Source organism: Arvicola amphibius, chromosome 13 (genome assembly GCF_903992535.2).
Source record: "Arvicola amphibius chromosome 13, mArvAmp1.2, whole genome shotgun sequence".
Lineage (NCBI taxonomy): Eukaryota > Metazoa > Chordata > Mammalia > Rodentia > Cricetidae > Arvicola > Arvicola amphibius.
The window spans coordinates 59,455,835-59,476,731 of NC_052059.1; the positions used below are offsets into that span (position 1 = coordinate 59,455,835).

A 20,897-nucleotide genomic window follows, 5' to 3' on the forward strand; every position below is an offset into this window, starting at 1 on the left:
GGCACACTCACCCTTCCTCTTGGGACTGTGTCACCGGAATGAGTCACCTTCTGCAGAACTGACTGCCTGAACCGATCAGGCCTGCCTCCCAGAGCAAAGCTTTTCCAAGAGGCCAAGGGCAGTTCTCCGAGAGTGACGGGTCAGTGGTGAAAGCACACTGAAGAGGGTATCAGGCCCGAGACAGAAGAGCACCCAGTGCACGCAGGCAAACACTGGCACTGTCCACTCCAGGAAAACTGGCATGATCAGACATGCGGTAGAGGAGCTCACAGGAGCTGAGGTGTGGGCAGAGGAAGAAGAGGTTGTAAGCAAAAGACACTGGCCCAGCGCCAGTCTCACCAGGAATCTGATGATAATACAGGTGAGGGCTGAGAGCTTACAGGAGGCAGTGTCCACAGACGGGACCTGAGTCAGAACAAGACTGCCACTGTGTGTCCCCCTGGCATGGGGGACAATGCACCAGCATCAGGAACAGAGGAAGAATTTTTTGAGAAGCCATCTTGTCTGAGGTTAGCCCTGGCAGGTCACCAAGAGGCTAGTTGAGATTCAGCCTACCCTTACTAAAGATAGATAATGGAGCCCAGAGAGAGCTGGAGGTAGACTTTGATTGTCAGGCATTATTCATGGCCCAGAATTCAAAAGCTTTTGAAGAATGTACAGTGGAAAATCTATCCCAGTCCCATAAGTGCCCCGTGCAAAGGCCAAGCTAGATACCAGCCCTAGACTCAGACCCCACTCCTCTAGTCCTTCTGTGTATTTAGGCTGTCACCAGCAGGAGGTGGAGGAACGAAGAACGTGAAGACTTAAAGAAAGGGCAATGGGGTTCTGTGACCACCTAAAGAGATCTGCCAGGCCTTGTCCTGGTCTCCCGACCAGTCAGCTCACATCATGGGTGTGTCACAGCTACAGCAGATAGCCATAAATAGGAGTCTCAAACACTGGCAATGAAGTACTTGAGACGGTTCAGCCATTAAGAACACTTCCTGCTCTTGCAGAGAACCTGGGCTCAGTTCCCAGCACCCACATTGAGGCTCACAACCATCTGTAAAGCAAGACAGTCATGAAAACCTCACAGGAGCCTGATCAGGCAAGATGGCTGAGCCCAAAACTGCCTTTCCCCCTTTCTTATCCTGGATCCTGCCCATCCTAGATACTAAAGACCTTGACACCACCTTTGATGTATCATGTGGGATATGTGGTCCTCTCAAAGGGTTCTCAGGTCCTTGAGACACGCTCCTGCTTAGACGAGACACATCCTTCTAGCTGCTAGGGCTTTGTAGCGAGTGGCCTAAGGAGAGGTCCAGGGCTGTTATCAGTACAGGCTGGAACACAAAGCATGCTTCCAAGCAGCACTGAAATTTCTCAAGAAGGCATTTCAAGGATGGCAGAGTCCACCCTAGGGAAATGCTATGTATATGTATACAGCCACTATGCTAGACTTCAGTTAAGTGTCTTGGTGAAGGGATTTGAACAGTCTCCTGGCTAGTTTTATCAACTTGACACAAACTGAAAAGAGGGAACCTTAACTGAGATATTACCTCCATCAGTTTGGCTTATGAGCATGTCGCAGGCCATTTTCTTGATAGCTGTTTGACGTGGGAATGCCCATACCACAGTGGACGGTGCCACTCCTGGGCAGGTGGTGCTGGGTTATATAATAAGCAGGCTGAAAAGTCATGAAAAACAATCAGTAAATCCCAGCACTCGGGAGGCAGAGAGAGGCGGATCTCTGTGAGTTTGAGGCCTGCTCTCCAAAGTTAGTTCCAAGACAGGCATGACTGTTACACAGAGAAATCCTGTCTTGAAACAAAAATAAATATTAAATAAAACAAGCAGTAACCAGTCTTCTCCCTCATCAATCTCTGCTTCAGTTTCTGCCCAAGTTCCTGCCTCAGCTTCCCTGAATGATGAGCAGGAGATAGAAGTGTATGCTCAAATAAACCCTTTCCTCCTCAAGATGCTTTTGGCCACGGTGTTTATCACAGCAACAGAAAGCAAACTAGGAGAGAGAGAGAGAGCTCTCTTGGGCCAAGAGGCCTGCAGTTCTCCGTGGTCTGCTGCTGTATACTGCCCTCATCCCAGGGACTTAGCAAGGACCGGGTATGGGAAATGAGCAGGTTTCCCCAGCCAGGGTTGAGCTATAGGCTCAGCTTAGAACTACACCGAGGAGTCACAGGTCTGCCTGCACTGTCAGGAGTGGAGTGGAACTGGAAACCACCTGCGCTTCACTTGATAATAGAGAAATCAGAAGACTTTCCTTGGACCTGAAAGGAATGCTGGGAAAGAGACAGAGGGAAGAAATGGGGCAACTTCACGTCATCTCCATCAACAAGTGAGAAGGTCTTGGCTTTTCTCCTGATGGAGACATAGTTCTGGAAGAAACAAGCAAGCAGAAATGGACATGGCCTGAGCACCCCTCAAGGGGTTTATGCCGGAGGGTGCACAGGGGACTCGGCCTGGATTTTACCATCACTTTAGCACAAAGGAACAGCCATGGTTTATTAGGCACTTGCAGTGACTACCTAGACCTCACTCCAGCTTCTCACCTGCCCTGTGAAGCAAGTATTGCTTTGCAGTAAAGGAAGCAACCGCTTAGAAAAGTTGGGTGACTTGGCCAAAACTGCAGTTCTTTGCAAGAGAAGAGTCCAGATTCAACCAAAATGTGTGATCCCGGAATGGAAGCTCTTTCCCCTGCACCGACTGCCCTGCTGTTTAGCTTCCTGGTTGGCTTGGGCTCTGGAGACCTTTTCCGTTTTCTGCAGAGGGTGTGTTGAGGTTGGTAGCCTGCTGAACTTCCAGGTCAAATTCAGTCTTGACTTTCTCTAAGTTCCTCGACACCTTCTTCCCCCCACCCTTGCTTGAGCAAGTCTGGTCTCTGCAGTATCTCTCACTCCCAGCCCCCCGGCCCCCCAGGCCCCAATCCCCAATTCCCCAAGCCCCCCAGGATCCCTGCACCCAAGCCCTCAGACCCCCCAACCCCCCAGGATCCCAGCCCAGATCCCAGACCCATTTCTGTCTGCCAGAATTCATCCCATAGTCTATCTCAGCCTTCTAGAAGCTTCTGTTTTTTTCCGACCTTGCTTTTGTCTTTTTCTGGGGAACGTTTTCCTGTGGCATTCACTTGGGTCTTGACTAGTATGAGAGACATAGATGTCCTTATCCATTTCCTACGTGAAACTGAGAAACACTACCCAAGCCATCGCTTGAGTTTTGGGATTCTTGTTCCTATTTCCCCTGTTGTCATCTTCCCCACACAGAGAAGTATACATCCTGAAGCACGGAACTGAATAATGCCAAGTCATCCAGAGTGGGGCTAAATTCACAGGGCCAGGGAGACCCACTGATGAGAGCCCCTTCTTCCCTCTCCAGGAGGCAGATGATATCCACTCCAAGGTACCAGCCTTCTGAGAACTCCTGCCTCCTAGAATCCATCAGTCCTTGCCTGCTCAGGGACCTGGGGATTGGGTGGCTACTTCCCAGTCAATAGTGCTATTAGCTGTGGGAGCCGTGAATTTCTCTTGGGGTCCTTCCTCTCTCCCCAGTCTCTGGGCCAAAGCTCAAGCCTGAGTCATTGAGTACAGGGGAAACACAGGCCTTGCTCCTGTCAGCAATTCTGAGCGTTCTCGTTTTTTACTGGAGTGCTAAGCTTTTGCGCCACTCCCTGTTTGCTTCCTCTCAGTGCTCCTGTGAGAATCGGAGTGCACCCACCCTGGCTGACTCACCTGGCCCATGCTTTCTGTCATCATTTCCGATATGCCCAACTTCCCTCCTAATCCCTTACCAGCCCAGTGAGGTACAGGCTGTCTCGCTCTCGCTGCCGTGGCTCATCAGATATAAAATCATTTTTCTTTTTTTAAGGTTTTGGGGTTTTAAATTTTTGGAGAACTTCATACAAGAGTGCCATATTTAATCATTTTCCCCCCTCACTCTCCCTCTAATTCCTCCCATGCCCCCAACTCCCTCTCAAATTCAACTCTCTATCTTCTTTAATTATTACTGTTTTATATATATATATGTATATGTAAATAAAATGTATATAAAACACCTACTCAGCTCATTTAATGTTGCTCGTATGCATACATAAGGGATATATACACATTTAGGGACGACCACTTGAACCTGGATAACCTAACGGGGGGCTCATCTCTGAAGAAGACTGATTCTCACTCCCTCAGCAACCATTGAGTCCCTGCATCTCTTCACCTGAGGTGGGACCTTGTATGAGTTCCCCTGTTGGCACTGGCATGTTGACTGGTGTTATCATGCATGTCTTGGTAGGTAACCCTACCACTGAGATTTTGTAGATGCAGCTTCCCTGTGGTGTCTCGAGACACCTTCTCACAGAGGGTGTCCTGGTCCTCTGGCGCTTACAATCCTTCTGCTCCCTCTTCCGTGCTGTCCCCTGAGCCTGAGGTGTGGGGGCCGTGCACTGTAAATGAATCAGTGGTCACTGATTCTCTGCCTGTGACCAGTTGTGGATCTCTACAGGACCCTCTGTTTTCTGAAATAAAATGAAGCTTCTTTGATGAAGGGTAAGAGCTACAACTCACCTGTGGTTATGTGGTTATAGGGATAAGCATTTAGAATGCTGCTAGAAATTGTGTTTGTTTAGGGAGAATGGCAGTAATAAGTTCCCTTCTAGGTTTATGAACCTCCCATCTGTGGTAGTTGGTTGGCTTTGCAATACCAGGAATGAATTCCCTCCTATCGAGCAGGCCCTAAGTGCAGTTAGACAGTGGGTAGTTACCCCCAGGGTTAAAATGCCACTTTGTACCACTGGGGATAACTCATTGGGTGGCCATTGTTGTTGTTCATAGGTTTAACAGCTCAGAAGGACAATGGATTACTTTTCTGTTGGCAGCTTGAGTAGTGCCTTCAGACACTATGGGAACTGGTCCTCGGGGAGAAGGCGTCCACATCAGGTCCAGCTTCGGTCCTCCAGGTCCTACAAAGTCTTACCTTTGTAAACGATCCCACCCCAGGAACCTTTGAGTTCTGAGAGGCAACCAGAGGCAATGGCAACGGCCTATATTGTTCTGGGAGTCTCTTGGGCCTCCCTGATGAATAACTCAAAGGGATATTTTCCATACCTGACACTGAAGTTTCTGTTAGTCTATGGCTCTTGTGGGGAGCATTATCACCCTGTGCAGTACAACTCCATTTGAAATTATATACATATATACATTCATACATAAATGTATATATATACATATGAGTGAACGCAATTTGTATATATGTAACACATATATATGCAATTATATTTTCTTCTATTTTTATACAAATGGGTGTTTTGCCTGGATGTATGTTTATCATATGCATGCAGGGCGCCTGGAAACCAGAAAGGGAGTCAGATTCCCTGAAAGTGGAGTTTCAAATGGTTTGAATCATGTGGCTTCTGAGAATTGAACTTGGGTCCATTGGAAGAGCAGCCAGTACTCTTAACTGCTGAACCATTCCTCCAAACCCTTATATATTTTTAAGTAAGCTTCCCTGTGACCTTTTTGGACATCCTTAGTAGCATTTACCTTTCTTTCTTTTTTAATAAAGACTTGTTTTACTTATGTGTCTGTGTTTGTGCGAGTATGTGTCCCAAACATGCAATTTCCACAAATTCCGGGAGCCTTGGATTCTGGGGAGCTAGAGTTACAGGCGGTTGTGAACCACCCAACCTGGGTGCTCGGAACTGAACCAAGGTCCTCTGGAAGAATAGCAAGTACTCTTAACCACTGAACTAGCTTTCCATTCTGTCCCAAGACCCCCAGTGCTCTGTGGAGTTACAAAGCCTAGCTAGCTATATTTCAGTCCAGGGTTTGATTTCCTCGGGCATTTATGATGCTTTGAAATTACCTGCTGTATACATTTCCTTCTACAAGCTCTGTTTCCCCAACTAGAATGTAGATCTATGAAAGAAGGAATCTTATCTGTCTTGGATCACTTTGTGGAACTGTGCTAGTAACCAGTCATTGTGGCTGATGAATGTTTACCGAGTAACTGCTATGGTAAAGCAACCCTGGTGGTTGAAGGGAAATGCAGGCAACTGAATCTCTTTGACTAGAAGCAGAAGCAGGGTGCTGCACCACACATGAAGTAGAAAGTAGTCACAGCACCATAGGGCCTGGTGCCAAGAGGCACAGAGAAGGTGTGCAAGCAAGGCCCAAGCCAGCCCACCTCTGGGTTCTCTCCTTCCAAGAAGTCTATTTTACTCCTAGGCAGTGCTGGTCTCCAACTTGGTGCACACCCAGCACCACATACCTCTGCTCATGTGATCATTTCCATCATCCAGAAGGTTCAACTGGACAGCCATATAATCAGAAGACCCATATGATCAGAAGGATAGGGATCCATTTGTCTTATGGTCATATTCCCTGTGCAAGCAGGTCCAGCACGGAGGCACTCGGTTACTATTGCACAAAGAATGATGGGCCAGGGAAGAGTAAGCACTTATCCTCCGAGCTCACCTGCCAGCCAAAGCATCTCACACTTCCCCAAGCACCTATAGCCTCTCATCCTATCCTTGGCCCATAGCTCACCTGGCACAGAACTTCTGGGGTCTGCACTAAACTCAATAGTGCCACCCTGAAGCTGTTCAATGGCTTTGCCAGGCTACCAATTAGTTGGCATCTTGGCCATATTCCAACCCTACCAGTGCAATTTGAAATCAACAGTTTCACCAACCATGATGCAGTGCCTAGCTCCCATACCACAGGCTCGGCTTCTGGCTCCAGGAGATTTTGGAGCTTTTCAGTCTTATTTCCTGGTTGTTTTCCTTGATCTCTTCCTCAAAGATGTCAGCCTGAGTCAACACCTACCACTTCCTAGGTGAAATAGGACTCTCTGCCACAGGGACTTTCCCTGTTTTCGTCTTTGAGGCCCTGCCCCTGGGCTGTGCCCTTCCACTCACTGGCCAGCCCATTCCCTCTCCTTCCCTAGCCAGGAAGTATGCCGTGTCCACAGAGTAATACCACTGGCCATCAGGAGACTTCACCAGGCTGACTCAGAAGGAACTGGGTGTCAGGAAGCTAGAGAGAACCCAAGTACTCGAGGAACCTCCGGACTCTGATGGAATGAGGAGAGTAAGAACATTCTTGAGCTCTGAGTCACTTGTTCCCCTTGTCCACCTCAGCGATAAGAATTTTGGAAAGTTCAGGAGGGGCAGACACTTGACCTCAAATTCCCCCCCCCCCACTCTGTTTTTGTTTTTCCAGATAGTAGTGTTTCTCTGTGTAGTCCTGACTGTCCTGAAACTTGCTCTGTAGTCCAGGCTGGCCTTGAACCCAAGAGATCTGCTTGCCTCTGTCTCCCAAGTGTTGGAATTTAAGGCATATGCCACCACCACTGTCCATGCCAGACTCTATTACCTTTTTTCAAAGTGGTTGAGTAACGGGTGCTTTATGACCTCATGTAACAGTGCAATTACCAGCGTTCACTGAGGCCCATTCCACCTTTGGCCAGCTCCGATGACTAGAAAGCCCTTCATAAGGAGTCTGTGTACTCATTGGTCTTTGTTCTTTTTAAAGGGACCACTGGAACCTGTGCTTCTGCTAAGCAATGCACGGCGTCTACTCTTACCCTCTGAGCCAGCCAGAATCCCCTCTCTAACGCTGTTTCATTCCACCACCCACGGTTCTTCTTATGCAGACCGCTACTTAAGGACCAAAACACCTGATTTTGAAATTATTCAGTCTATAGAATCCATCCCAATAAACTGGCCATCCTATGACCTATTATTTATCCATCATTAAAAAAAAATACCACCATGAAGGGCCTGCCACAAAGCTGACAAAGATGCTAGTTGCCGCTACCCAGGGCCTGATACCCCACCAGCTATATTTACTACCTATGACGTCATTTTGAGGTTAATGTATGCTGGTAATGTTTCGAATGGCTACAAAAATGCTAAAATTCAGAAACCTGGCTCTGACCCCAGCCCCCACCTCGAGCACATGGGGTGTGCAACTTTCTTGAGTATCTCTGGGTTGCTGGGGACTCATTGGGCCCTCCTGCTTTGACATCTTGTTCAGGAGAGGTCAGGGTTAGAAAGAAAGAACCCTGAAGCTGGCAGCAGGGGAGTTAGTATCTTCAAGGTCACAGAGGATACCAACAGGGCAGCTCTTCCCAGTACCTTGCGACTGCTCTAGCTCTTCCCAGCTACAGGTGGCCTACTCAGACCTTCCCTTTTCCTTTCCTCTCCTATGACTTGGTCTGAGCCTCACACTTCCCAGCGCTTAATTTCTCCTCAAGTCCCCAGGTACCACCTGAAACAAATTTCTAAGTACCTATCACTTGAGATCTTCTAAGAGCTACATCAGGCCAAGGTTCCCCTTCTTGCTCCTTCCCCCAGTGGGTAGGAAGCGACTCTCCAGCATGCCCACCTCAGCTTCCCAGAAACCTGCAACACATCCTTGGGACTTCCTCCCACATTTCCTGCTGTCGTCTGCTTAGTAGAGTGCAATATGGAGAGAATGTGAGGGAGGGGAGCCTTCTGGAACCTGACAGCCTGGACACCAGGCTCACTCCCTGAGCAGAGTCCACCTTCTGGCCACACAGGAGGTACAGTACCCAGTTAGGACTGTGGCCATGAATAATGGCTTTCCAGTGTTCACTTCTCTCTGCTTCCCCACTGAGGCTGCTCCGTCCAGTACTCCCAGCCCTGCCCTAACCATGACTCTACCAAAGCCTGTTTCCACAAACAGGTTCCCTCATCTTCCCTCTCCCTGAATGGCACATTTCCTGCCACAGTGTAATAACGATGTGCACATGCCTGACACCCACGCTGTCCTCTTCTGCTCTGGCCTCTCAGCCTCTCTCCAGACAACTGTTTGTTGCTGCCTCAGGATATCTCCAAGAGAGCAGAAGTGGCCCTTTCTCTTCTCACATCACCTTCCCTCCTTCTCCCTGCCACATTCCAAAAGCTCTGTGGAAACCGCACATCATCATCATCATCATCATCATCATCATCATAGGGTTTTGGGGACAGGGTTTCTCTTTGTAGCCCTGGCCATCCTGGACCAGGCTTTGGCCTTAAACTCAGAGATCTGCCTGCGTCTGCCTCCCAAGTGCTGGGATTAAAGACATGCACCACCACTGCCCAGTAGCGACAGAAACCACAAAAACATTTTGTATAAACAATACACAAATTTGTTTGTTTGTTTGTTTGTTTTTCGAGACAGGCCTTCTCTGTATATCTCCAGCTGTCCTGGAACTCACTTTGTAGACCAGGCTGGCCTCAAACTCACAGAGATCCCCGTCTCTGCCTCCCTGAGTGCTGGGAATTAAAGGCATGCACCACCACCGCCTGGCTAGAAACTACAAATTCTTAAGTCTCTCTTTTATAATCTGCTGATCTACTGAGTCATTGTTGGAGTAGTTTGACCCCATCTATTCCCAATCCTGCTTGTTCTTCCTCAGAAGCAGCAACCCTTCCCCGTTCTCAAAGAACACCTGTTACCATCTCAGCATCTTGATTGGGTTTGTTTTCTCTTCCAGTTAAAGAATCAAAGGGTGAGGGAAAAAAATTCTTGACCACAAAGGGTAGCAGCAGGGGAAATCTCAGACACAGCAGACAGCAGGCAGAACCAGCCAGTAAAGAAAGACCCTCTGCAGAGCCAAAGCCAGACCTCTCCTTGAGGGCCATGGGGGACGGGGGTCTTCCTCCCCCAGTTTAGCATCAGTCAGTTTGAATAAAAGCAGGGAGGCTGTCAGGTCCACAAATTTGAACTAAACACAATTCCTCAACCACATTCCTCACAGTTTAGCTTGAGAGTGCTGTACTGTATAATGCAGACAGGAAATATTTTTCATGGTCTAGGAAGTTAAAGTAAAGGGTGTGGGGGTTCATCCTACTCTTTGTTTAGTATCAACAAGGCTCTAGGATCTCCAGTGCTAAAAAGAAAAAGGGAATGGGGGAGGGGGACTGAGGCTCGGGAGATGGCTCAGTAGGTAAAATGTTTGCTATACAAGTGTGAAAACCCGGGCTGGAGAGCGCAGCTAAAAGCACTGACTGACCTTCCAAAGGTCCTGAGTTCAATTCCCAGCAACCACATGGTGGCTCACAACCATCTGCAATGGAGTCTGGTGCCCACTTCTGGCCTGCAGGCAGAACACTGTAACATAATAAATAAACAAATCTTTTTTTAAAAAGTGTGAAAACCTGAGTTCAGACCTCCAGCACCCACATAAAAGCCTAGATGCATCTTAACCTCAGCAGTGGGAAGTGGGGGGGGGGGGATAGTGACAGGGAGATCCCAGGGACAGCTAGCTGAAGTGACAAGCTCCTGGTTTAGTGACCCTACCCCTCTCTTTTTCTGAGACAGGGTCCCATTGTGTAGCTTTGGCTGGCCTGGAACTCACTATGCAAAGCAGGCCTCAAACTCACAAAAATCCACCTGCTTCCCGAGTGCTGGGATTAAAGGTGTGCATCACTTTTGCCCTGCCACAGAGAGTTCTATTATTACAACCTCCAAGAAGGTAGTTTTTTACGGGGAGTCTAGTGCTAGTCCCTGGAGCCTAGGACTCTGTGACAGCCTAGCACTGATGCTAAAGATCAGGTGACTGAGAACACACACCCTGTCTCATGTGGCGAAGGACCCCAGCGTCAGTACCTGCCTCTTCCTTATTCTGCCTACCTCTGGAGCATGGCTGCCAACCCAGCTTTGACTGTGGCTCATTGTCCCTTCCTTCCTTCCAAATCATATTTGGTCTCTGATGGCTCAGGGTCCTGGATGTCCTGTGTGCACAGCTGCTCTCCGCCCCGCCTCCTTGCTCACTATGTGATATGGATGACACCTACTCTTGTCCTCACAGACAAGAGTAAGCACGCAGACTCGTCTCTACCGACACACACCACTGCTTTCACAACGAGCAGAGCAATCTCTCCAGATATCAGAGCACAGCCCTCAAACAGCTGCCTGCGTCCCACTACCTCACAGAGAAGGCCAAATATAACTCATGACAGCTCCTCTTGCCATTAAGTGGTGTGTCATCCACTCTATTGTCCTTATCTGTGAGGGCACCTGGTTTTTAGCTTCTCTCTGCCAGCCAGCTTAGTCTGTTTGGTTTCCTCACCCCCATCTTCATGTCACACATGTCTGAAATGCCCTTCCTGCCTTCTCCTTCCAAAACACAGGCCCCACCTTGACGAATGCAGATGTCTTTCCCAAGACTCACTTCCTCTCAGCCCTGCCTGACTCAGCTTTGCCAGTTTCAAGATCGCTAATTATTAAATAGTCTTTCATGCTTACCTCAACCTTCACCACCCCCTCCCCTCCTCCCTTAGTGACTATGATGTAACACTGTGTTTGGCAAACCTTCGCCAGTTGCCATCGGTGTTCCTGGTATCTGGTTGAATGGCTGAGCACCTTTAAGATCCGGAAGTAGCAAAACAAATAGCAACAGCAAAAAAAATGGATGATGAGGTGACTTAGACTAGACCAGAATCACATCCGAGTCTTATCTACCTACTTACTATGTGGGTGGCCCTCAGCAAGCTGTTAATCTTTTTGGACATCAGTTTCATGTATGTTTGTCAGGGAAATTAAAAATAATAACACTATTATTATTTATTCAATACAATCATTATTTAAAGAACCTCACATGGTTTATTTAATCTTAATGTCAACTCAAGCCTCTAGATAAAGTTTTTCTTATGTAACTGGGTTTTTTGAGACTATGTGGCAGAAATTAGCCTGAAACTCCTTTTCCAACCCAGGCTGGCCTCAAACTTGAGATTCTTTCTCTCCTCACAAGTACCAGGGTTACAGGAGTTCTCCAAGATGTCTAGCCTTTTTATTTTCTTTCATTTTGAAACAGCATCTTACTACATAGCACAGGCTGGCTTCAAACTCAGGACCCTCCTGCCTCAACCTCCCAAGTGCTGCGATTACAGGCGTGAGCCACCATGTTAGGATGTACAGTATTTTTAATCACTCTGCTTCTGCCTCTGCCTGTGGTCGTGTGTGTGTGTGTGTTCACAGGCCTCCCATATATACAGAGCTCCCATCACAATGCCAGGAGCAAAGATAACTTAAGTACACTTTCTTTCCCCATTGGGACTGCGGTACACAAGACTAGGAAAAACATCTCTTTTCCTCTCAAGTATGTTATAGGACCTAGAAAAGGACTACATAGTGGGTATTTTAAGTACATTTCCAGGGCACAAAACATGAATCGATAGCTTGGTGGCACAAGCCTTTAATCCCAGCACTGGGGAAGCAGAAGCAGGCAGATCTCTGTGAGTTCGAGGCCAGCCTGGTCTACAAGAGCTAGTTCCAGGTCAGCTAGGGCTGTTTCACAGAGAAACTCTGCCTCAAAAATCAAAACAAAACAAAAAGATGAATTGATAGTAGAGGGGACATGGCTGGGATGAAGACCATTTCAACCACTTTAGTGGTGCCTGGAATGGAGTAGATATTAACGGGTAAACTAAAAAGCAGAGGGAGAATAGTGCCATGCTACAACATGAAAAGAAAGCCAGCATTCAGGAGAGATAGACAAGACAGTATCTTTTGCTTTTATAGTTTAAAATATCTCTAGGACATACAGGTTATACTGAACTTTTTTAAAAATTAGGAATCTCGCCGGGCGGTGGTAGCGCACGCCTTTAATCCCAGCACTTGGGAGGCAGAGGCAGGCGGATCTCTGTGAGTTCGAGACCAGCCTGGTCTACAAGAGCTACTTCCAGGACAGGCTCTAAAGCTGCAGAGAAACCCTGTCTCGAAAAAACAAACAAACAAACAAAAATTAGGAATCTCACAATTACCTAAACTAGCCTTAGACTCTATAGATTCTAGAGTTTAAGTGGTTCTCAACCTGCAGGTCACAAACCCTTTGGGGGTCGCATGTTAACTGTTCTGCATATCAGGTATTTATATTACAACTCATAACAGTAGAAAAATTAGTTATGTGGTAGCAATGAAATAATTTATGGCTGGGGATCACCACATGGAGAACTGTATTAAAGTGTTAGGAAGGTCAAGACCCTCCTGCATCGACCTCCCGAGAAGCTGACATTACAAGCACCACCACTGCCCCTGGATTTTTCCAATGGGCTTTTGATTATGTTAACGCATATGTATACTGATATATAATTATCATTATCATTAAGTTTGAACATCTGGGCTAGAGATTCGGGTACCATCACCTTCCCAATAGTAGCCATTAACGCGGATGAAATTAATAGAACAGGAAGGAACCTGAGAATTTTTTAACAGCCAGAATTGGCTGGTGTCAGGTTGTTGGGGAAACTTCTTCAACTAGGTTGCAGTTTAAGTCGCTAACAGGAAGAGCCTTTCCATGTCATTCACACATTCGCTCACACACTCCTGGGTGCTAACAGACCTTGCTGACAAGCACGCAACTCCCTCTCCGAGCCTGCAGGGGGCGCAGAGCCTCGCCCTCACACGGCCCGGAGCCCCTCTAGCCAGGCTGGGACTCGGTGGCGGCGCCGGGCTGCGCGTCCGGACACCTCTTCCCGGAGCAGGTGGGTTCGCCCGCGGGGGAGGGGGCGCTGGAATCCGCGGGACCGGCGAGCGGGCACTGCTCTCTCCGGGCGCGGTTTGTGCCTCGGCTCTTCCCCGGCCTACCGGGGCTCCGGTTGTGGTGAGCGACTCCTCCCGACCTCGCAGACGAGCCGGAGGACCTCTTTACACCCGGGGATCCTTCGCTCAGGCCCGCTGGCAGCTTCCGGGAAACACCTGGAGGCGGGGCTGTGGGGGCGGGGTTCCGTGATTGACATCTTTCTCCGCAGACTGAACGGGCTACTTCTGGACTCCTCCCCTGTCCCCTAACGCCGAGCCGACACCATGGTGAGACCCCTGAGTCCAGCCCCTTACCCCTGCATGCCCACGCCCTCACCCCGCGGGGCTGTCTCTTGGGGCCTCTGCAAATCTGCCCTTGCTACCTGCATTCTTACCCCCTCCCCATCCCTGTAGCATGGGCGCCTGAAGGTGAAGACGTCCGAAGAGCAGGCAGAAGCTAAAAGGCTAGAACGGGAGCAGAAGCTGAAGCTCTACCAGTCAGCCACACAAGCTGTCTTCCAGAAGGTGGGGGCCCTCAGAGGTAGCCCCATCCTCCAAGTAAAACACAGAAGCCAAAAGCTTGACCCTAGAGTCAAGCTGTAGGAATCCAACTCTGAATTCTGTCTGTTGTTGCTGTGTTGTTGCCTTGGGCGAGTCACTGAAACTCTTACTGTCTTCAGTTCAGCTGTAAAAATGGAGCTGATAATTGTACATGCTGCATAAGACTTAAAGATTAAGTGAGAAAATCCCTGTGAGACTGTATAAGGATCTGCATAGTACCTGTTGCACAGTGCCACTCTTGGGTGGTTCCGAGTTTATAATGTTTAGCCTAGAGCTTGGAAAATGCTGTGGTCGCTGACCCTGTAACCTGTCTTCTCAGCGGCAGGCTGGTGAGTTGGACGAGTCAGTGCTAGAACTGACAAGCCAGATTCTGGGAGCCAACCCTGATTTTGCCACCCTCTGGAACTGTCGCCGAGAAGTGCTCCAGCAGCTAGAAACCCAGAAGTATGTAGTGGTTCAGGTCCTTGCCCTGGTCCTGCCTGGGTGCAGAACTGGAGGAGGAATGGGGTAACCGGGGGCATAGAGATAGGATGGTGGGGACCAGATAGAGGAAGGGAGGAAGAAGATGCAGTTGGGTGTTGAAAGGCTCTAGCCTCCTTTTCTTTTGTGGCGCAGGTCCCCTGAGGAGTTGGATGCTCTTGTGAAAGCAGAGCTAGGCTTCCTAGAGAGCTGTCTGCGTGTGAACCCCAAGTCCTATGGCACCTGGCACCACCGCTGCTGGCTTCTAGGCCGCCTGCCTGAGCCCAACTGGGCCCGAGAGCTGGAACTGTGTGCTCGCTTCCTAGAAGTTGATGAGCGGAACTGTAAGGGTTTACAGCCCTGTCCCCACATCCTCAAGTGCCCTAGATCCTGATACTGGGTCTTCATTAAGGCCCAGAGTGGGGAGGGATGTGCAGGACCCAGCACCAACATCCACTATGGTAGTGCTGAAAGGGATGGCAGAGCCAGATGGAGCCTGTGTGGTTGGCTCGCTGAGGGAATGCTGGGGCTCTCAGTGGGGGCAGCGCTCCTCTGTCCTGCTCCTGAGATAGGTTCTCCCTCTCAACACCTCTAGTTCATTGCTGGGACTATCGGCGGTTTGTAGCTGCTCAGGCTGCTGTAGCACCTGCAGAGGAGCTAGCCTTCACTGATAGCCTCATCACCCGGAACTTCTCCAACTATTCCTCCTGGCATTACCGCTCCTGCCTCTTGCCCCAGCTGCACCCCCAGCCAGACTCGGGCCCACAGGGACGCCTCCCTGAAAACGTGCTGCTAAAAGGTAAGTGGGCCTAGAGTAGTGTTCCCAACCCCTGGGGGAGTCGAATGACCCCTTCACAGGGGTCGCCTAAGACCATCGGAAAACACAGATCCTTACACTGCCGTTCATAACAGTAGCAGAATTACAGTAATGAAGTAGCTATGAAATAGTTTTATGGCTGGGGAGGGGGGGCTCACCACAACATGAGGCACTGTATTAAAGGGTCACAGCCTCAGGAAGGGTGAGAACCAACCACTGGCCTAGGGGATCCTGGTAAGGACTCTGCAGCTCCACCCCAATCCTGGTGTGTCTGTCCAACCCTGTTCTGAGCCTGCCTTACTGAGCTTCCTGGTCTTTGGGTGTGCATACCACTCAGTTCCTGCCTTCAAAGAGCTCAGGTATCCGATGGTAGAAATAAAACAGACACTTGTGATGCCTGTGTAAGGCCAGGGTACAAGTGGAGCGTGGGGCTGGAGAGCTTTTGGGATGGCGCTAGGATCCTACGCGCATGCTCACAAACCTCACGCCTCCCTGCCCCCACAGAGCTGGAGTTGGTGCAAAATGCCTTCTTTACTGACCCCAACGATCAGAGTGCCTGGTTCTATCACCGCTGGCTCCTCGGCCGGGGTAAGCCGTGGGGAGAGGGTAGGGTGTTTGAGCCTAAGAAGGAAAGGAAGAAGATTTAAGATGAACCAGGCTGTCTCTCTCCCCAGCGGAGCCGCAGGACGTTCTGCGCTGCCTGCACGTGAGCCGGGATGAGGCCTGTCTGTCAGTCTGCTTTTCTCGTCCCCTAATAGTGAGTCAAGTGGCTTTACTAAAAGCATCACGGGACTCTGAGGCTGCGGCTGTTAGCGCTAACGAGTCTCTCTTTGTCTCCTGAGCAGGTGGGCTCCAGGATGGGGACTTTGCTGCTCATGGTTGATGAAGCACCTCTGAGTGTGGAGTGGAGGACTCCAGATGGCAGGAGCCGGGCCAGCCATGTCTGGGTATCCCAGAATTGGTGGGGCAGAAATGAGGGCTTGGGACAGAGCGAGGGTGGGACAGTCAGAATGGCAGTGAGGCAGCACATTTCCTTGACCCGATGCTCCTAGCTGTGTGACCTGCCCGCCGCCTCTCTCAATGACCAGCTGCCCCAACACACGTTTCGTGTCATCTGGACAGCAAGTGATGCCCAGAAGGAGTGTGTACTCTTAAAAGGTGATGCTGCTTAAAGCTCCACGCAGTTCCTCGGCCTTCTCGCTCCTCTCCTCACGCTGTCCTTAACCTTTCCCTTAGGCCGCCAGGAATGCTGGTGCCGGGACTCGGCCACTGATGAGCAGCTATTCAGGTGATGAAGGAGCCCATGGCCAGAGAGAGGCTCTAGACACCGGGCAGCTGGGACGGGAGGCCTGGGCCTGGGGGAGGGGGTTGGCTTAAACCTGAGAACTGTGGGCTGTACACCCCCTAACCTGCCCACTCTCAGGTGTGAGCTGTCGGTGGAAAAGTCCACAGTGCTGCAGTCTGAGCTTGAATCCTGTAAGGAGCTGCAGGAGCTGGAGCCTGAGAATAAATGTGAGGATGTCCCCTGAGCCAGCTCCCAAGAAAACTTTTCACGCTGAGAAAACCTGCCCAGGGAACGTCCTTGAGGACAGGGGTCTCAAGAGACTGTAAAGATTCCTCTGCCCTCTCCCCAGGGTGCCTGCTGACCATCATCCTGCTGATGCGGGCCCTGGACCCCCTCCTCTATGAGAAAGAGACGCTGCAATACTTCCACACCCTCAAAGCAAGTTAGGCCTGGGGGAATGGGCCAGGGGAGGCCAGGTGGGCGAGTAGAAGTCAGCTGACCCACCTAACTATCTGCTTCGTCCCCACCAGGCTGTGGACCCAATGAGAGCAGCGTACTTGGATGACCTGCGCAGCAAGTTCCTGCTGGAGAACAGCGTCCTCAGGATGGAATATGCTGAGGTGCGTGTGCTGCACCTAGCTCACAAGGTATGCACTCAGCACGTGTCCTTCTCGAGGCCGCTGCCCGCTGTTGTCACCATGCTGCACCTCTGCCTTGATCGCGGTGCCTTCCTAGACATTTCCTCCCCACCAGGATGAACCCATCATCTTTCTTTTGGCCTACTCCTTTGTTAGGTCTTGCTTTATTTTATTTTATTTTTTTTAATATTTCAGTCAGTCAGTTCAGCATCCTATATGTTCCCTGGTTCTGAATCCTGAGTCATCAAAGCTGTACTAGGGATATAGCTCATTGGTAGATCACTTGCCCAATGTATAGAAGGCCCTGGGTTCAATTCCTACTACTGAAAAACAACATAAGAAGGCCCTTCAATACCATGCTGTGCCTCCCTGTGCTTCTCACCCTGGATCAGGGCCCCCAAGCCTGGAACCTGACAGTTTGTAGAGATTTTCTGTTTCCCGTCCTTCCTAGTCATGTGTGTCTGCGACAGGGTTTCTCTCTGTAGCCCAGCTGTCCTGGAACTCTCTCTGTAGACCAGGTTGGCCTCGAACTCACCAGCCGCAATCCTCCTGCCTCTGCCTCCTGAGTCTGGGACTAAAGGCATGCGCACCACTGCCAGGCCTTCCTAGACATCTTAACAACAGTTGTGCCTCCTCACTGCAGCCCCCTCAGGCCCACTGCTCCCTTTCCTGTGAGCTGCAGGGCATGCCACTATCCTCTGTCCCTTCCACACTTGGGGTTCCTCTCCCTGTCCACCCCACTAGCCATCCCACCATAACCATTTGTCTGTCCCTTCCCTGACACGGCCTATGCTCGTATGCATTGCTCTGTGTGCTTCCTATGTTCTACTAGGCTCTAGCAAGAGTCTTCTGAGGTCCATGTGGAACACAGAGCAGGTGGCGAAAGATCTCCTAGCTCTTGCTGAGTTTTCCACCCCTTCCCCCACCCCTAGGATCTGACAGTGCTCTGCCATCTGGAGCAGCTGCTCTTGGTCACTCATCTTGACCTGTCACATAATCGTCTCCGAGCCCTGCCCCCAGCCCTGGGTGCTCTGCGCTGTCTTGAGGTAAATGGTCATCCTCCCTTGCCGTCTGGGGTGGCCCTTTTCCTCTTTTTCCACTCAGAAAATTGCCTGTGTCACAGCAATGTCTAGGACCTCATGGCTCCTGAAGGTAACTTCTTTCCCAGCCTACTCTACCGCCCAGTCTGGCCCTTTGAGCTTTTTGACATACCTAAGCTGGTCACTCTGGGCTCCTCCATGGCTTGTACCCATCTCAGGCTGCCTGCTTGACCTTGTGCCTCCCCAATTCCCTACTTCCCAGGTGCTGCAGGCCAATGATAATGCCCTAGAGTCCTTGGATGGTGTGGCTAACCTTCCCCGGCTGCAGGAGCTGTTTCTATGCAATAACCGTATCCTTCTGTCGGGTTTGCAGACAGCTCACAGGGTGAGGAACAGGCCACAGAGAGACAAACCGCAGACACAGACAGGGTCATCTCAAGGCAGGGCAGGAAACAGGGCTTGGGCAGGGTAAACCTAGGGGAGATGATAGCCTGGTGCTGTCTGGGGCTGTTATTAGCTTTTGCTCTGGAGTTCTGTAAAGTGTAACTTCCTTAAGCCAGGGTGCAGAGATAGGCAACCTGTAAGATTCTTAGGAACCACATAGTTGTCTAGATATCAGGAAGTTCCAAATTTTTTAAAAATCATGAACTCCGATTCCTCTTCAAAATGGGAGGAGAGAGCCCCTCTGACCCAGAAGCCCCTTGTGGATAGTAAGTGCCATTCACCAGCCATCCACACCTGATGATCCCACAACCCCTTCCTTAGCCAGACATTTCCAACCTCTGCTAAGAGCTTTTTTTTCTCCAGGGACGTGGATAAGAGACCATCCAACGTGCTTCCAAGCAGCAGCCTTTAGTTTTGAGGTGTCGGTAGCAGACATGGGGGGGGGGTAGAACTACTGAGCTTTCCTTGACTCTGCTGCCCAAGGCCTCCATCAGTCTACAGCTCTTCAGCCTCTTGCCTCTTGCCCCAGGCTAGTCCTCCTCGACCTGCAGGGCAACTCACTGTGCCAAGAACAGGGCATCTCGGAGCGTTTGGCTGAAATGCTGCCTTCTGTCAGCAGTATCCTCACCTAGGAGGCCCTGCCCTCGCCCTTACCCTTTAACTTATTGGGACTGAATAAAGAATGGAGAGGCCCTCTAGGCTGCCAGGCTACCATTACTGCTGCCATTGGGCCACTACGTCCATCACCACCACCACCACCGTGCATTTTGAGAAAAGGGCCTTGGGGTGTGGGTCTCCTCTGCTGTAATACTCTCAGCTTTGCTCTCACTGTTGTGGAGGGCCAGAACCTCAGTGTTTACAGCCGAAGTCAGGACCAGAACTGGATTTGAGTCCAGCTCCATGTTTGGGACTGCCATTGGGACCAAACTTGAGGCTAGGATAGGAGTTGGGATCAGGTTCTGGCTTGGGCTGAGCTTCAGAACAGCTGTCTCTAGCTGGAAAAGGTCAAGAAAACTCCCGTGACCCCTGCGGCTTTCAGACTGTCTGCCCCAGCTCTCACTTTATTCACAACTGAGGAGGCTCACTCGGGGCCTCAGTTTCTGGAAGACTGTCCAAGGACACCTTGCTCCACGCTACTGAAACAACCTTGGTCCCTGTGAATTACATTCTATTTGAAATTTGAAATTGAAAGGTCCTTGGGAATACCCGATCCCATTAGATCCTCATACACTCTTGGGGATGTGACATTAGAACGTTCGAATTGATGAAGAAACTGCTACGACTCCCCAAGGCCGCTGAGCTGCGTGCTGAAGCTGGATACTAAACACCTTGCTTTAGTGGCTTAGCTTCTTCTCCTATTTCTGTATTAATATGAAATGATTAAACAGAGCTCTGCCTGGCCCTGAGGTATTAAGATGGGAGTCTACTCCTGAGGTGCACCCACACCACTCTGCACTGTGTTTGAGCTTTGAAAGCTGCAGGGTGCAAGGCCTCCAGGGAGTGGCTCAGGGGTTATGGCACTGAGTCAAACTTGGCTTAGCGGGGAGAGAGGATGATTGATTAAAAGAAGAGTTTGGCAAATCAGGCATTTTCCTGGTTCTCTGGGACCTGCGTGGGCTCACATGCCCCGCCCCTTGAAGCTCTGCCTCTTCTTGTATCCACAGTGATAAGCAAAACAATCTCAGGGTGAAGCCCTTTGGCTGACCTGCCACATACCGGCCTTGAATTTTGATTTCCCCTGGTTTAAACTGAGGATGTTGGAAGTGGTGCAAAACCTCTGCTAGGTTCCAGGACTCTCTAGCTCAACAGGGAAAAACCCACACGATGGTTGGTCTCTGGGCCCCCTCTTCTGTAATCCCAGCACTTTGGGAGGCTATAGCAGGAGGATTGCTGTGAGTTCAAGATCTGCCTGTGGGCTATATGGGAAACCATTTCAAAACAAACCAAAAGGTTAGTGTGGGTGGAGATTTGGAGCTTCTGTTCCTGCTCCCCAAGATACCTCTGCACAGGATACATGTCCAAACAGATTGTTGCCACATTTGCTTCTGGGTCTTTTTTGCCAACTGTTTTCACTGTCCTCTGATTGGTGACCTGTCGGTAGAGCTGGAACACCAGTGTGATAGAGTAAGAGGTTCCGGC

At 50.1% G+C, this 20,897-nt stretch overlaps 1 protein-coding gene across 3 annotated transcripts; it reads left to right on the forward strand.

Moving 5' to 3' along the window:
- The first annotated feature begins 13,421 nt into the window (after nucleotides 1–13,421).
- On the forward strand, nucleotides 13,422–19,456 carry Rabggta (Rab geranylgeranyltransferase subunit alpha). 3 transcript variants are annotated; one of them, XM_038310026.2, is made up of 17 exons: nucleotides 13,422–13,477; nucleotides 13,745–13,802; nucleotides 13,929–14,039; nucleotides 14,395–14,519; nucleotides 14,691–14,878; nucleotides 15,130–15,333; nucleotides 15,856–15,939; nucleotides 16,026–16,108; nucleotides 16,197–16,298; nucleotides 16,404–16,509; nucleotides 16,588–16,639; nucleotides 16,775–16,863; nucleotides 16,986–17,074; nucleotides 17,167–17,283; nucleotides 18,207–18,320; nucleotides 18,577–18,664; nucleotides 19,242–19,456. In XM_038310026.2, exons 2-17 carry the CDS (start codon nucleotides 13,800–13,802, stop codon nucleotides 19,388–19,390), a joined length of 1,704 nt encoding a protein of 567 aa, XP_038165954.1. In that variant the 5' UTR covers nucleotides 13,422–13,477; nucleotides 13,745–13,799; the 3' UTR covers nucleotides 19,391–19,456. The 3 variants fall into 3 exon arrangements, with proteins under 3 accessions (XP_038165954.1, XP_038165956.1, XP_038165955.1); XM_038310028.1 differs by lacking the exon at nucleotides 19,242–19,456 and adding an exon at nucleotides 19,122–19,165 and having other exon boundaries at nucleotides 18,577–18,699; XM_038310027.2 differs by having other exon boundaries at nucleotides 13,463–13,596.
- The last annotated feature ends 1,441 nt before the right edge of the window (nucleotides 19,457–20,897 follow it).

Bases quoted from the DNA above. Each gene is read 5' to 3' on its own strand.
- Rabggta (XM_038310026.2), top strand. The intron at 14,520-14,690 runs GTATGTAGTGGT...TTTGTGGCGCAG, and splicing joins CAGCAGCTAGAAACCCAGAA to GTCCCCTGAGGAGTTGGATG. The intron at 18,321-18,576 runs GTAAATGGTCAT...CCTACTTCCCAG, and splicing joins GTGCTCTGCGCTGTCTTGAG to GTGCTGCAGGCCAATGATAA.